Here is a 12,232-nt window from a genome sequence, read left to right on the forward strand (position 1 = left end):
GCTCAATTCAGTGATACTGTAACTGTACCACTGTAAACCAGTTACATGTGGAGTGCAGTAATGATTGACAAAAAAAATAAAAAATTAATTATTTGTTTAAGACTGAAAGAACATCCCTGATTTATTTTGTGTGCAATCTTGAATTCTTACTGTAAACACAGTTTTAAAGAAAATCACCATACCTGCAAATACAGGATCTGATATTTTAACACAGGCAGGAGCTAAAGTAACCTTGAAGCACAGCTCTGCTCTTCATGCTGCTCATTGGCATCCGTTCAACTGCTCTATGTCTTACTCTCTCTTAGCTGCAGGTGCAGTGTGTCTCCCAGCTGTTCTCTCAGAGGGAAGATGTATACAAGTGTAGAAGCAGTCGGGTTTGTCTGTGTAATGCAAGTATATATACTTGTATCGCTGGCCTTTGGAGCACAGAAAGTTGACAGGGCACAGGCCCACGGTTAATTATTCAGCACTCATACACAATTGATGGAAAATGGGCTTTGAACATGATTGCAAAGGGCTGACACAAAATAAAAAGTGATAGCTAACAGCAGTGTACGTTATAAAACACAAAATGCACGAAACAATGCATTATCATAATAACTTTCCATCCTAATGTGCAAAAGCACCCACAGATTAAAGTGCATGGAAATTTATTAACTTGCTTAAATCAAGAGCATGATCTCAATCTGAATAAGCTTCTTGACATCTTAACCACACGGTTACACGGTTTTTTTCCCCAAAGGACAGCCTGAATAAGTGACAGACAGGTAGATTTATACATTTCTTCAAATCTAAAAGTTTAGCATCTGACTTCTTGTTTTCTAATTTTGTTTCACGAGGAATTGCCTGAAATATTTAAATGCTCGGGTGAGTTGGAAGTAGTGAAGACTGGTGAAGCATACTGAACTAAAATAGCCCTTCTCTTATCAGGCTGCAAAACAGCAGATTCCACTGTAGCGAAAAGCATCTACCGTTCACTGACAATCTTAAACACCCACACACACCAACAAATAATATGCAAGACGCTGCAGCCACAAATGTAAATTAACTTGTCACAAAGTCCTTGTGCAGGACAATGATTGTGTTCAGGCTCAGCTTTGAGATCAGAGCAGATTAATACATAAAAACACTTAAATCTTCACATCATATCACAAAAGCTTCATGGATTGAAAACAGTGTGTCCCTTATAGATGACAGAAAGTTGAAGCTGCAGTAAGAAATTACACAGAATTTTCTAGCTATAACCATTCCATCATGACCAAATATTGCTATTGTTGAATATTTTTCACTTAACTTCTGTTACTGCAGGAAAAACAATACTTTAACAGACCTCAGTGTTGTTCCAGTGTTGCTTTGATTATACCTCCTTCACTACAACGAAACAATATTTAAAAAAAAAAAAAATGTATTATATATTTTTGAGTAATCCTTAAATACATCACACATCCCGATTTGCAGAGAGATAACACCAGAGCAAAAGTGTACTCATTTTCAGTGCCTCAGACGATGAGGCCTTTGGCTTCTTAAAACACAACTGTTGCGGAACAACTTGCCATTAATATTTAGTATGTCAAAAACCTACATAGTAACAATAATTAACAAACGTGGGCAGAAGTGCTAACTAACAGAAAAACAGCGTTGGAGGACATGTTGTACAGTTGGACAGTGTTCCCACAACTTAACATGACAGCTTGTTCTGCTTCATCGGTAATTATGTGAAGACGAACACTGAGATTTGGCTATTTCGAGAGAATTAAGAGCTTGGACTATGTGCAGAAAGTAAGGAGGCGGCGACTGCGGAGGAGCGATGTCGTCTTTACGGCGCAGTGTGCTTATTAAGGTGAGGAACAAATGCCGCAACAGTCTAAACTCCACCTTGAGGAGAGGCAGAGCTTTACACACTGCTTAATGACAGTACTTCACCCTGATGGATGCCGTTGGCGCTACATGCCTTGTTATATTCCTCGGATGAGTTGGTGTCTTTAACTAAAAGAAGAGTTGTTTCATCTGACAGAACTGCATATACACTTGCGAACAGTTTCCCTTCATTCCCAATCAAATCATTAACAATAAGCAGAGTGAAGTGAAGCAAAAGACCATAAGTAAAGTTTAACACTAAAATGTATGGCCTGTATAAATTGGGGGAAAAAACAACTAAACTTATGACAACAGAAACTGCCCTGAACACTCCAGCCAACCCACAAATGCATAAAAAGAATTATGCTCTTGTGACACTATTTTATACTTTATCAGAGATCTCTGTGGAACTTACTGCCTTGTGTTCAAAGTAAGCAAGCTATTGATTTTGTAGACTCTATAACCTTCGATCCAGTTCCACTGTAAGGTCAACTTCTTTTTAAGTAACCATCGCGTAACTCCAGAGACCTTTGTCTTAAATGCATCATTTCTAATCTATAGATTTGTGTTCAGTTGAGGATGAAACCTCTTAACTTTTGGTGACCCTAGACAGAAATCTGCACAGTCCTGAGTCCATGCTTACTAAGCAATGTAGCCAACTACTGACCAGCCAGATGAACAAATATTGGATTCTGAAAAGTTAAGAGAAACCTCAAGCTAGACAAGTCTAGATGTCCAGTCCTCCAATCCTCTACCTGAGCTGACGTGACAAAGCTTAATTCACTTTCAATTAGAAATGTAACACATTAGCGCAGGTAGAAAGAGCCTTGAAGCAGCATGGAGGTATTAGGGAAGATGTGGAGGAAAGGAAGGGAATGAGGAGAGGTGAGTAGGCAGGGCCTATACCAACCTGCTCTCACTTCCTTGCTCCTTCTTCTCTCTGACTTTCAGCCACTTCCTCAACAGGAAACGCTTGCGGCGAGGGGAGGCGCTTGGCGTGGAGCACCTGGACCAGGAAGGGGATGCATCTTCATCGCTGGAGGGCGTGATCTCGATGGAAGGCAGCTGGAGGTACTCTTTGGAGCCGGAGTGGGATCTGGGGGCTAGGTGAGTGCCGTTAAGCCGCCCTTTTACGACGTCTCTCTCACTGGGGACGTTCCTCATGCGCCGCATCTTGAAGCGCTTGCGGCGGAGAGTTGGGGTTGAAGAGCTGGATCGCATGGAACCATCGGACACAGCGTTGCTTCCTCCGTCTGAGTATGCTGGAGCATCGTTTGGGACACTCACCTGAAGTGAAGGAGGTCTAAGAGTGTCACTCATGGTCCTGAGCGGCTCACTAAAATGCAAATGCAATACCTAAAGAACTTCTTCAGATCCCCGTTTTAAAGATCTGTAGGTTTTGCAATTTTGCAGCTTGAAAGGCTGTTAGCTACAGAAGTAGCTGAACAGATGGGACACGGTTTAGATCCTTGACAATCTTGACTTTGGTAGATTTCACGAAGCCCCTCAGTTCTTCTTGTTTATTTTTAAAGCCCTCTCCCCACTGCAGCCAACGAATTAAAAGACAGGCAGAGGAGTCCTGATAGCAGATATCTGCTTCTGCTGCTCCTCAGCTGTTGGTTGATATGTATCAGTTCAATGGCTCACTGACAGACTGTGAGGAGCACCGGCAGTAAACTCAGTCTCTCGGGCTGGGGAAGAGAGGGCTGGATTAGGTAACAAAGGGGGCTTCTGTTCTGAGAGCAGCAGATGAAACATGTATAAAGACTGTCAGTGAGTGTAACACAACTCCTTTGCTGGTCCTCCCCAGGGACTGCTAGGCCAAGTTACACACACACTTACACATTGGCTGTGGTACAGTCTGAGCTGCCAAAGCTGTTACCTTAGCTGCTGTTGCTAATGCTAAAGTGGAAGGCGCCAACTGTCAGCCATTGAATATTAATGCTGATGCTGTGTGAAAGGCTGGGAAGGTTGTTTGTTGTCACTTTGTGCTCATTTTGGCGTTGCCGGAGCAGAGGAAGTCACTGCAAGCCTTGGTGGCGCCCATGCCGAAGGGTCAGCTCTTCCTATGCCCCCGTGTGCCGCTGTCTTCGGGTGGTTAACACCTACAGGTTAGAGGAAGGTGATAGGACGGCAAGGTACAGGTAAAGCTGAGGGTGATGATGACCAAGTGAAGCAGACACACACACAAGCGCACACACAGATAATCAAAATAGTGTGGTGCACAGGAAGATACACACACTACGATAAGCAGTAACAGGAAACGCAGCATATGAGACGTACAAACACTCATACATGCTCATATCTGATCTGCTGAACATATACTGCCTATCCACCACCACGCATCAGTCCAAAACTTTTTATTTTTAAACCTTAAAAATAGCATTAGGCGTATCACTTACCTTTAAATGTTCTAACAATGCCAACAAACAAATGTGCAGAGAAGAGAAAACCTCTAGGAATCACTGTACACGATGGATACCTGAGCAATGGCTGCATGCAAGTGTACACCAGAGCAACGACACAGTTACAGATCAGGACACAAGAGAAGTCAGTCCGTAAATCTTTTATGCTGACAAAGTTCCCAAATCGGATCAACCCTCAATGTTTTTTCTGAATACGGGTAAAAGCAACGCCTATCAGCTTTGCAGGTGCAACTGTCAAACTAAAACCCAGAATAGGATTCAGAAGAAACCATCACAAAGGCTATATATTCAGCATTGGCCTCAAAATACAGCCAAGGCAAAGGCAGTTGTAAACAACCATCTGTGTTCTACACCACAAGCATCACAAGAGTAATTGTTCTGCACATATGGCTTTCTCTGCTGGGCATCTGCGAGGTGAGAAACAAATAGCAGGGGTAAGTGTTGTGTGTATTGAGAAAGATGCGAGAGCGACCTGACTGCACATAAATATCATACAAGCTAATAGCGCCACTTTTTGCTGTTAATGATAATGGAAATCAAACCAATCCTTTAAAACTCACTCAATATAAAGTACTGATGTCTGGAAGAAATATATTTTAAAATCTGGGCTAAATGTTATATTATGTTCCATTGCCAAATAACTCCAACAGAAAAGGCCAGGGAAGACAGCTGGGAAGAATTTCGAAATCGTGCAGACTTTGTTTAACAATCTGATTTAATGTGGTTTCTCCTGTAAAATGCTGAGTTTGGTAGGTAGACAGCATTCAATAACGTCACCTTGAGAAAGTGAGCACATGAAGCGTTTTCCGAAATAGGACAAATGAGAAATGGCCTTGTCTTCGGGTCTTAATCAAACCAGAGCAGCTGCAGTGACTATAAAACTCCTAAAATTCAGATGTCCCATTATGAAATGCAGATTTTAAAAATAAATGTCATGAGCTGCTTGAATTCTTATAAGAAAAGGAAAAAAAAAGTACTTTCATTCATTCATACGTTAAGATGATGATGTAATACAACATTTAAACTATCATTGGGGTGACAAGAAAAGGTGAAAACATAAATGTACAGCGGCTCAGGACTACTAATAGAGAAAGAATGGAACTTTTGACAGCATACAACAGGCCAAAAAAAAAAAGTTTCCGTTAACTGTTATTGCACTGATCAATCACTCAGTTCATCTACAGCTTAAAGGCAGCACTCAGCACTAATCTGAAGCCACTGGTTTATTATTGAAGGTACAGAGCATATCAAATCAGTGTTTGGCCTGTCCTGTCAAAAGAAGAACTATGAATGTGTGTCTCCAGTTTACATTTATAATTTTTTATATATTTTTATATTATTAATTATTTTAAAAATAAAGGTGGCAACCCCGACAGCACGAATCAAGAATCAGTAACATGGGGTGCATTATGCCTTTTACTCCAGTCGTTTAATGTTTAGGCTTTGTAACTTGAGCTGTAATATTCAAACAGTGCTATCATTATCACAGAGATAGCTAACCAAATATTACAGGTTGCCATTGGATTTAGCCAACAGGGGCTCATTCACAAATATTTGACTAGAAGCAATTCAGCTGTTTAAAGGTCAATCCTGAAAGGCTGGAATACGCAGAGTTTCACTGTGCAGTGAAATCAAAGATTTTATGACAATGTAAATGATCGAGATAATATTATTGTTCAACTATTACTAATCGTTTATTCCATTTGCGTTATTAAATAATTAGGAAGCCATCCTTCAATACGCAGAATGACTTCGTATTGTAAAGACCGAGATGATGCCACAGACAAGACGGAAAAAACTGCTGCTGACAAGCAACTATCATGTGTTCAAGATCTATCACGGCATTGTGTAAATTCCAAAACGCACACACGTATGCAGATGTATGCACACACAAACAACAACAAGAGTGTGTACTCTGACCTGCAGGCTGGCTAAGTGTGAAGTGGAGAAACTTCATGCATTAATTATAGGAGGACAACGTTTCTTGTTACAGTTTCACACGTAGTGGCCTCTGGACGTACTCTGTTGTTGTTGGTTTTCATTTGGCTTAACAGGTGCACACAACAGTGTAGGCCAAAAAAAAAAAATAAAAAAAATAAAAATGTCTTCGAATTTTCAGATTTTATGAACAAAAATAATTTTTTCCCCTAGACAATCAAGAAAAAGGAAATCTAAGGGAACGTGTTGATTCACCTGTGCAGTTAAATATGTATATATAAAAAGTGCGCACAGCAGGAGAGGCCCTAATCATCAGGCCCACCATGGTGTAGCTTTGCTGTTACAGCTGAAACCGGGATCACAGTTTTCCATCGCCGTAAACATTACACAGCGCAAAACAACCGTGTGAGAGCTTGCCTTTTACGCGTCATTTCTGACCATCAAAGTTCAGCTCAATTGTTCCCTGCCTCTCTATTTTTAGTACTCTGTCCCTGTCAACACAATGTCAAACACTGAGCAGATAATAGAGGCATGTTAATGCTGATTAAATGAACACTCACGGGGAGGCAAAAAAAAAAAAAAGGTCAAATGAATTCTTTACCAGAGCTTCAAACACACAGCTTCTCAGTGGGAGACCTTTCTTTGTCATGGTGGATAAAGACTGAAAAGAACTGTGACAACATAAATGCTGCTAATAAACCTCAGAGTAAATTTGACAATTGATTTATTTTTTATGTAAAGATACAGGACATCAATGCACTGATGAATATTTCCCTTCAAGTGGAGTAAAGCTTAAGGAAACCTGGGTACATGGGTGGATGTAACTTCAGCTTCAGCTTCAACTAAAGCTCAACTAAAGCTTTTCCACTATGAAAGGGGAAACCAAAGCTTTACTCTGTCTTCTCCTGGTCAGATAAATGTAACCGCTAAATATCTTCGGACAAATGAGAACGCATATAGACAGAGGAGCTTTGAAAGATTTGGATTTACTTACGGCAATTTAGCCGGACAGTAAAACATCTCAGACAATCAGTGAAGATTGATGTGTGTAAACAGAGCCCTTCATCTCACCGCGGATCAGCTCAGAGGGAATGAACAAAGCAACTGAGATGTGAGGAAAATTAAATAATAATAAATAATATGAAATTATATTGCCTCCTAAAGCATTTATAACCTGCGTCTGCCTGACGTTTATCTCGCGGGCACACTGCTATTAAAGTGTTACAATTTGGAATCTGTGCTGAACAATATGTCCGTATCTAAAGCCTTGACTTTGACAGCGCAGGGTAGCTGTCCACAGCAGTACTGACGGGCAAATATTACACCGTGTGCACCGTGGAAGTGATGCGATTATACCGCCTGTTCATCTGAGAGGCTTCACCTAAAATGTACCTCTGCGTTTTCCTTTGCTAATCTATGGAATAAACCTCACTACAGCCCTGGTCAGACTGGCATCCGAATACACACCGACTCACTGTAAAGAAGACTGAAGGAACACATTGTGCTGTAAGTGACCGCATGCAAAACAGACCACTCTTTCTTCCAGCTCTGCTGCTGTGGTGCTCACCAGCCAGGGAAGTTATTTGTAAATGGGTTCATTGTAAATATAAATACAGCAGCGAAGTTATTTTCAGACACAAGTTGTCTTAGTCGCGTATTACTTACAGAAAGGTTATATTAAAAGCTGCAAAGCTGCAAGCCATGCTAATGCATGATCCCCAGAAGGTCTTCTCAAAACTGTGACTTTTTGCTGTGCCAGGCCTGGGTTTGTGCAGGTGGCGATGGAACTTGCTATATGTGCCCACAGTGCATCCTTTTCAGTCAAAGATATCAGGTCTGTGTGCGACCGTCCTCACCATGAAAACAGCACCTCCTTTTTAGTCCACATCTGCAGAGACTTGCCATACTGATCAAAAGCCGGGCTTTCATCTCTTATTTAGTTCTCCTTGCGTCTAAAAATAGCCTCGTTACACTATGGAAACAGACACAGCTCTTTGGTGAAGTACAATACAGCATGTAGTATTTAGACTGTAGTGAAGACACGTCTTAGTTAATGATGACAGCAAGGCGAGATAAACTGAATGAACTTTTGGGGGGGGGGTCAGATAATTACATTGAATTTGAAGCTACAATATGCACTGGGAAAGCTGATCAGACTCAATCAGAATATTTCTGAATAGTAGTCCATTGCAGCTGCAAGTTATTTCACTTTGTGTTTATACCATCTTTACAAATCCAGGATTTTCACATCCCCTTTTAAAAACGTGCACACTTACACACTTACACGTGCACACTCTTTCTCAGCTGAAAGAGACAGCAGTGATGTTTGCAGCATCTGATCTCTGCCTGCCTTTAAAAAAAAAAAAAAACCTTCATAAGTGCAGTGATCCTGTAAAATGAAGAGTCTTTTTTAATACGTGTGAAAGACAGACGCTAAGCTCCGGATTTCGCTTTCAAGTCACCGAACACAAAGCCTATTTATGCCTCTTAAACGGGTTTTAATCTCCCAGGTCTGATTGGTTTTATTGAATTTAGATTTCAAGACAGCAATTATGAGCTCTTAGGAGCTCTTAAGTGGTTTATGAAGCGCTGATGAGACGATTCAATGCTGCCTCTCACATTTGGCATTGCAAATATGAATGATGAGGTTGCCATTGGATTTAGCCAATGAGCTGTTAGTTTCCATCTGGCTGTACTAAGACTGCACTAATCCTGTCAAAGTTCCCCAAAGTCCAACTTTGCTGTTCTAAAATTGTGAGGCAATCTGGACGATCTGAACTAAAATTCATGAAATGAGAGACGACTTTAGGTGCTTAAAAGGTGCTTACTTTTAAAATAACAGAAAAAACAGCAGGTGGCGCTGCTTTTACAGCACCAGCAGATTCTATCACCTGCTTTTCTGAGAGGATGTGAAACCGTTTTTTTTTTGGTTTTGTTTTTTTTTTTAGTCATCGTGTTCACAACTTATCTTCTCCGCTTCACTCTCTTACGACTTGATAATTCATGCAAGTCAAGTCCCCATAAAATTAAGACGATCATACGATCATAATTTCATTTTACTTAGGAATGTATGTATTTTTCCATTTAGGTGTTCCAGCCTATTGCTGGATATCCTCGAGCAAACCAAGCAATTCATGCGGCAAATTTTCAAATATCCTTTTGACACCCTAGAAAACCATGTGCATATATAATACACTAAGCACGGAAACTACATTTTCTCTGAGGCAAGACTGAGGCACTGACAATCTGGAAATTACAGTGTCTGTGGCATATTACAGGTTGCAGCCTACTATGCGTCTCTATCTGTCTATCACCAGAACAAAGAAAAAAAAAATAAAAAAAGATGAGAGAACAATGACTTACATAAACAGCTACAGCCAAAGGAATTTAGCATTTCATGTCTGAAAAACTCTTCTGGAATCACCCCGACAGATTTAACCTCCAAAGAGCACTTTATTTGCAGTAACACTGAAGTAGCGACAACTGCAAGCAACAGCTTGGTTTGTTCAGCAACTGTCATTTCCTGTGGGGTTAAGAGGCATTTTCCCAGGCCCGACAGTCACAAACAGCTGAGAGAAGAAGGGCTGTCGGAAACCGGGAAACACCAGACTGTGTGATGCATTCAAAGTGCTTGCATTCAGAGAGAGAAAACTAGCCACCGAAACAGCCAAGCCACAAAATGTCTCACTGGGAGAATGCTCTTGTTTCGCTGTGGCTCAGTTCAAGGTATTTCTATAGAAGAGCAGCAGAATGAAGAGTTTCCTGGAAGTAGCTCATAACAGAGATGTCCTGGGCCGGGGGCCTGTTTTTACGCCCCCCCCCCCCCCACACGCCACCTACCCCCAGCATCCAATGACAAGCCATCGCACACATACACGCACAACTGACACATAATCTCATTGTTTCTGTTGATATTATTGTTTCTGTACCCCCCCCCCCCCCCCGATCTCCCCTATCCCGTTCTCTCTTTCTATCCACTCCTGAGCCTCAGTCCGTTAGCTTCATCAATAAACCAGATTCATTGCCAATAAAGTTAAACGCAGATGGAGACAGGAGGAGTATTTCAGCACAACAAGGCACCAGGAACATTCATCCTGCCTGCCCCAGCTGCTAAACAGGACAGGTTAAAAAAGAAGGAAGAAAGAAAGAGATGTGCAGAGCTGGCAACTCTTCTGTGAAGACAAGTTTCTTTCAGATTTGCTGCTGCTGTCAACATGTGGTTTAAGACATATCTAACACCTACTGTTTCCCAAAGCATAACGTCTTAACACTTGAATCTGAATGAGCTACACATATGCAGGTAGGTTGAGTGGCGTCGAGATAACTGAAATGAAGCCCAGAGCTTGTCGAAGATTGAAAGGAAAATTTGACGTTTCATTTGTGTTTAGTTCAGATGATAATCAACATTTTTACTTCCTCTATCAAACCTTACATGTGTAAAAGGAAAACACTCAAGCATCCCAGACCATTCTTTTTCAGCTCAAGCTGTGCCGCCACGTAATAAAACCAACCAGACAAGCTTGTGTCTGTATAATAACCTCCCTTCAGCCTATATCAAAAACCTGCTGCAGGTCCAAATATTTTACCCCCTTAGGCCAGTTGTAACTATACTACTATATATATATATGTTATATATAACACATAACACTGTATTCTGTTAAACACTGTTGTTTGATTCGGGCTATTATATTAGAAAACACTCACAATGGCTACAAAATGCAATCCAAAAAACAAAAAAAGGTTCCAGCAATATATTTAATTTATTCTAAGTGAAATACCCAATCACAACAGGGAGAACTCTCCTGATGTGAGGAATATTATAGAATGGACAAAAGACGACACAAAATCTGCAATGAATGAAAAAAAAATGTGTTAATGTGACTAATATGAAAATGACAACTTGCTCAGCGCTCCCAAACGGTAACCCTACAGACAACTACAGACCAGGTGACGACGGTACTGTCAGAAAAACCTTTGGCAAAATGCTTTTTGATGTAACAAGTCCATGAAAGAAATGTTGAAGCCAGCAGCAGATTTAAGGAGGACTGCTGTCTGACAGGCGGCTCACAGTGCGCCCCAAATACGCACTCTCTTTTCTATATGATCAAAACTCTGCACAGGATTTGAAGTTTGCAAGTGAAATGTAATAAAACCCATCAGAAAGAAATAAGACAGACTTCTGTTCTACGGCCACAACACACTTTTCATCTTTCTCAGGTGCCAGGGAAGATGGGATGTTACCAAGGTGGCCTCACAGGGGACTATTATGACGATCCCACTCACCAGAATGATTACTGATAAAATATCATGTTTCATATTGAGACGTGTGTGCTGTGAGACTTGATGGCCAGACTGCAGCATCTGACAGAGACAGGCGACAGGAGCCGTCCGCTCACTGCGAGGCAGGAAATCAAGTCTAGGAAGTTAAAAGCATCTACTTGTTGGAGGAAATCAACACACTGCGAGCTTTCACCGGTGCATTTAAAACTCTTTCCTCCGCAGGATTTACCGATTTCACTTTTCTTTTTTTTTTTTAAGTTTTCTTAAATAAATAAATAAATAAAAAACCCACAGATGAAACTCAAACCAGCAGTGAAAGTCCGACGCACGTTTCTTTTACCTTCGATCCTCCTTCGCCAAACTTCTCCTGGCTCTGGACTCACAGGCTGCCGGACCCGGAGGACCAGATCTACCGACGGAACTCATCCATGCTGCTCGGTGATCACAGATCCGGGGAGAAAAAAAAAAAAAAAACAACAACCAAACAAACAAACAAAAAAAAAAAAAAAAAAAAAAAACAACTGAAGTGAAATCAAATCAGTGCCTCCTGGGAGGCGGAGACGGGCAGCCCGTTACTGCACGGAGGAGAGAGCAGACCACCGAGCGGTGACCTATCAGTGCCGGACCAAACACACAATAACCTCCCTTCTTTTAACCTCTTAGTGGCTCAACAGCTGATCCTGATCCACTTTTTCTTCTTATTCCTCTTTTATCACACTCATCAGGTGAAT

The 12,232-nt window shown here is 41.2% G+C and overlaps 1 protein-coding gene across 5 annotated transcripts in view; it reads right to left on the reverse strand.

Annotated features, from left to right (window-relative positions):
• gramd1bb (GRAM domain containing 1Bb) overlaps positions 1-11,940 on the reverse strand; it is a 66,338-nt gene extending 54,398 nt beyond the window's left edge. For 2 of the 5 annotated variants that reach the window (XM_029517404.1, XM_029517403.1), the window contains exon 1: positions 11,842-11,940. In XM_029517404.1, coding sequence (XP_029373264.1) covers positions 11,842-11,927 — 86 coding nt within the window. In that variant the 5' untranslated portion in view covers positions 11,928-11,940. Of the gene's footprint in view, positions 1-2,767; positions 3,178-9,584; positions 9,702-11,841 lie in introns of those variants that run through there. The other 3 variants (XM_029517400.1, XM_029517402.1, XM_029517406.1) reach the window with 2 other exon arrangements.
• Between the last annotated feature and the right edge of the window lie 292 nt (positions 11,941-12,232).

The sequence above is a fragment of the Echeneis naucrates genome, chromosome 13 (genome assembly GCF_900963305.1).
Source record: "Echeneis naucrates chromosome 13, fEcheNa1.1, whole genome shotgun sequence".
Taxonomy (NCBI): domain Eukaryota; kingdom Metazoa; phylum Chordata; class Actinopteri; order Carangiformes; family Echeneidae; genus Echeneis; species Echeneis naucrates.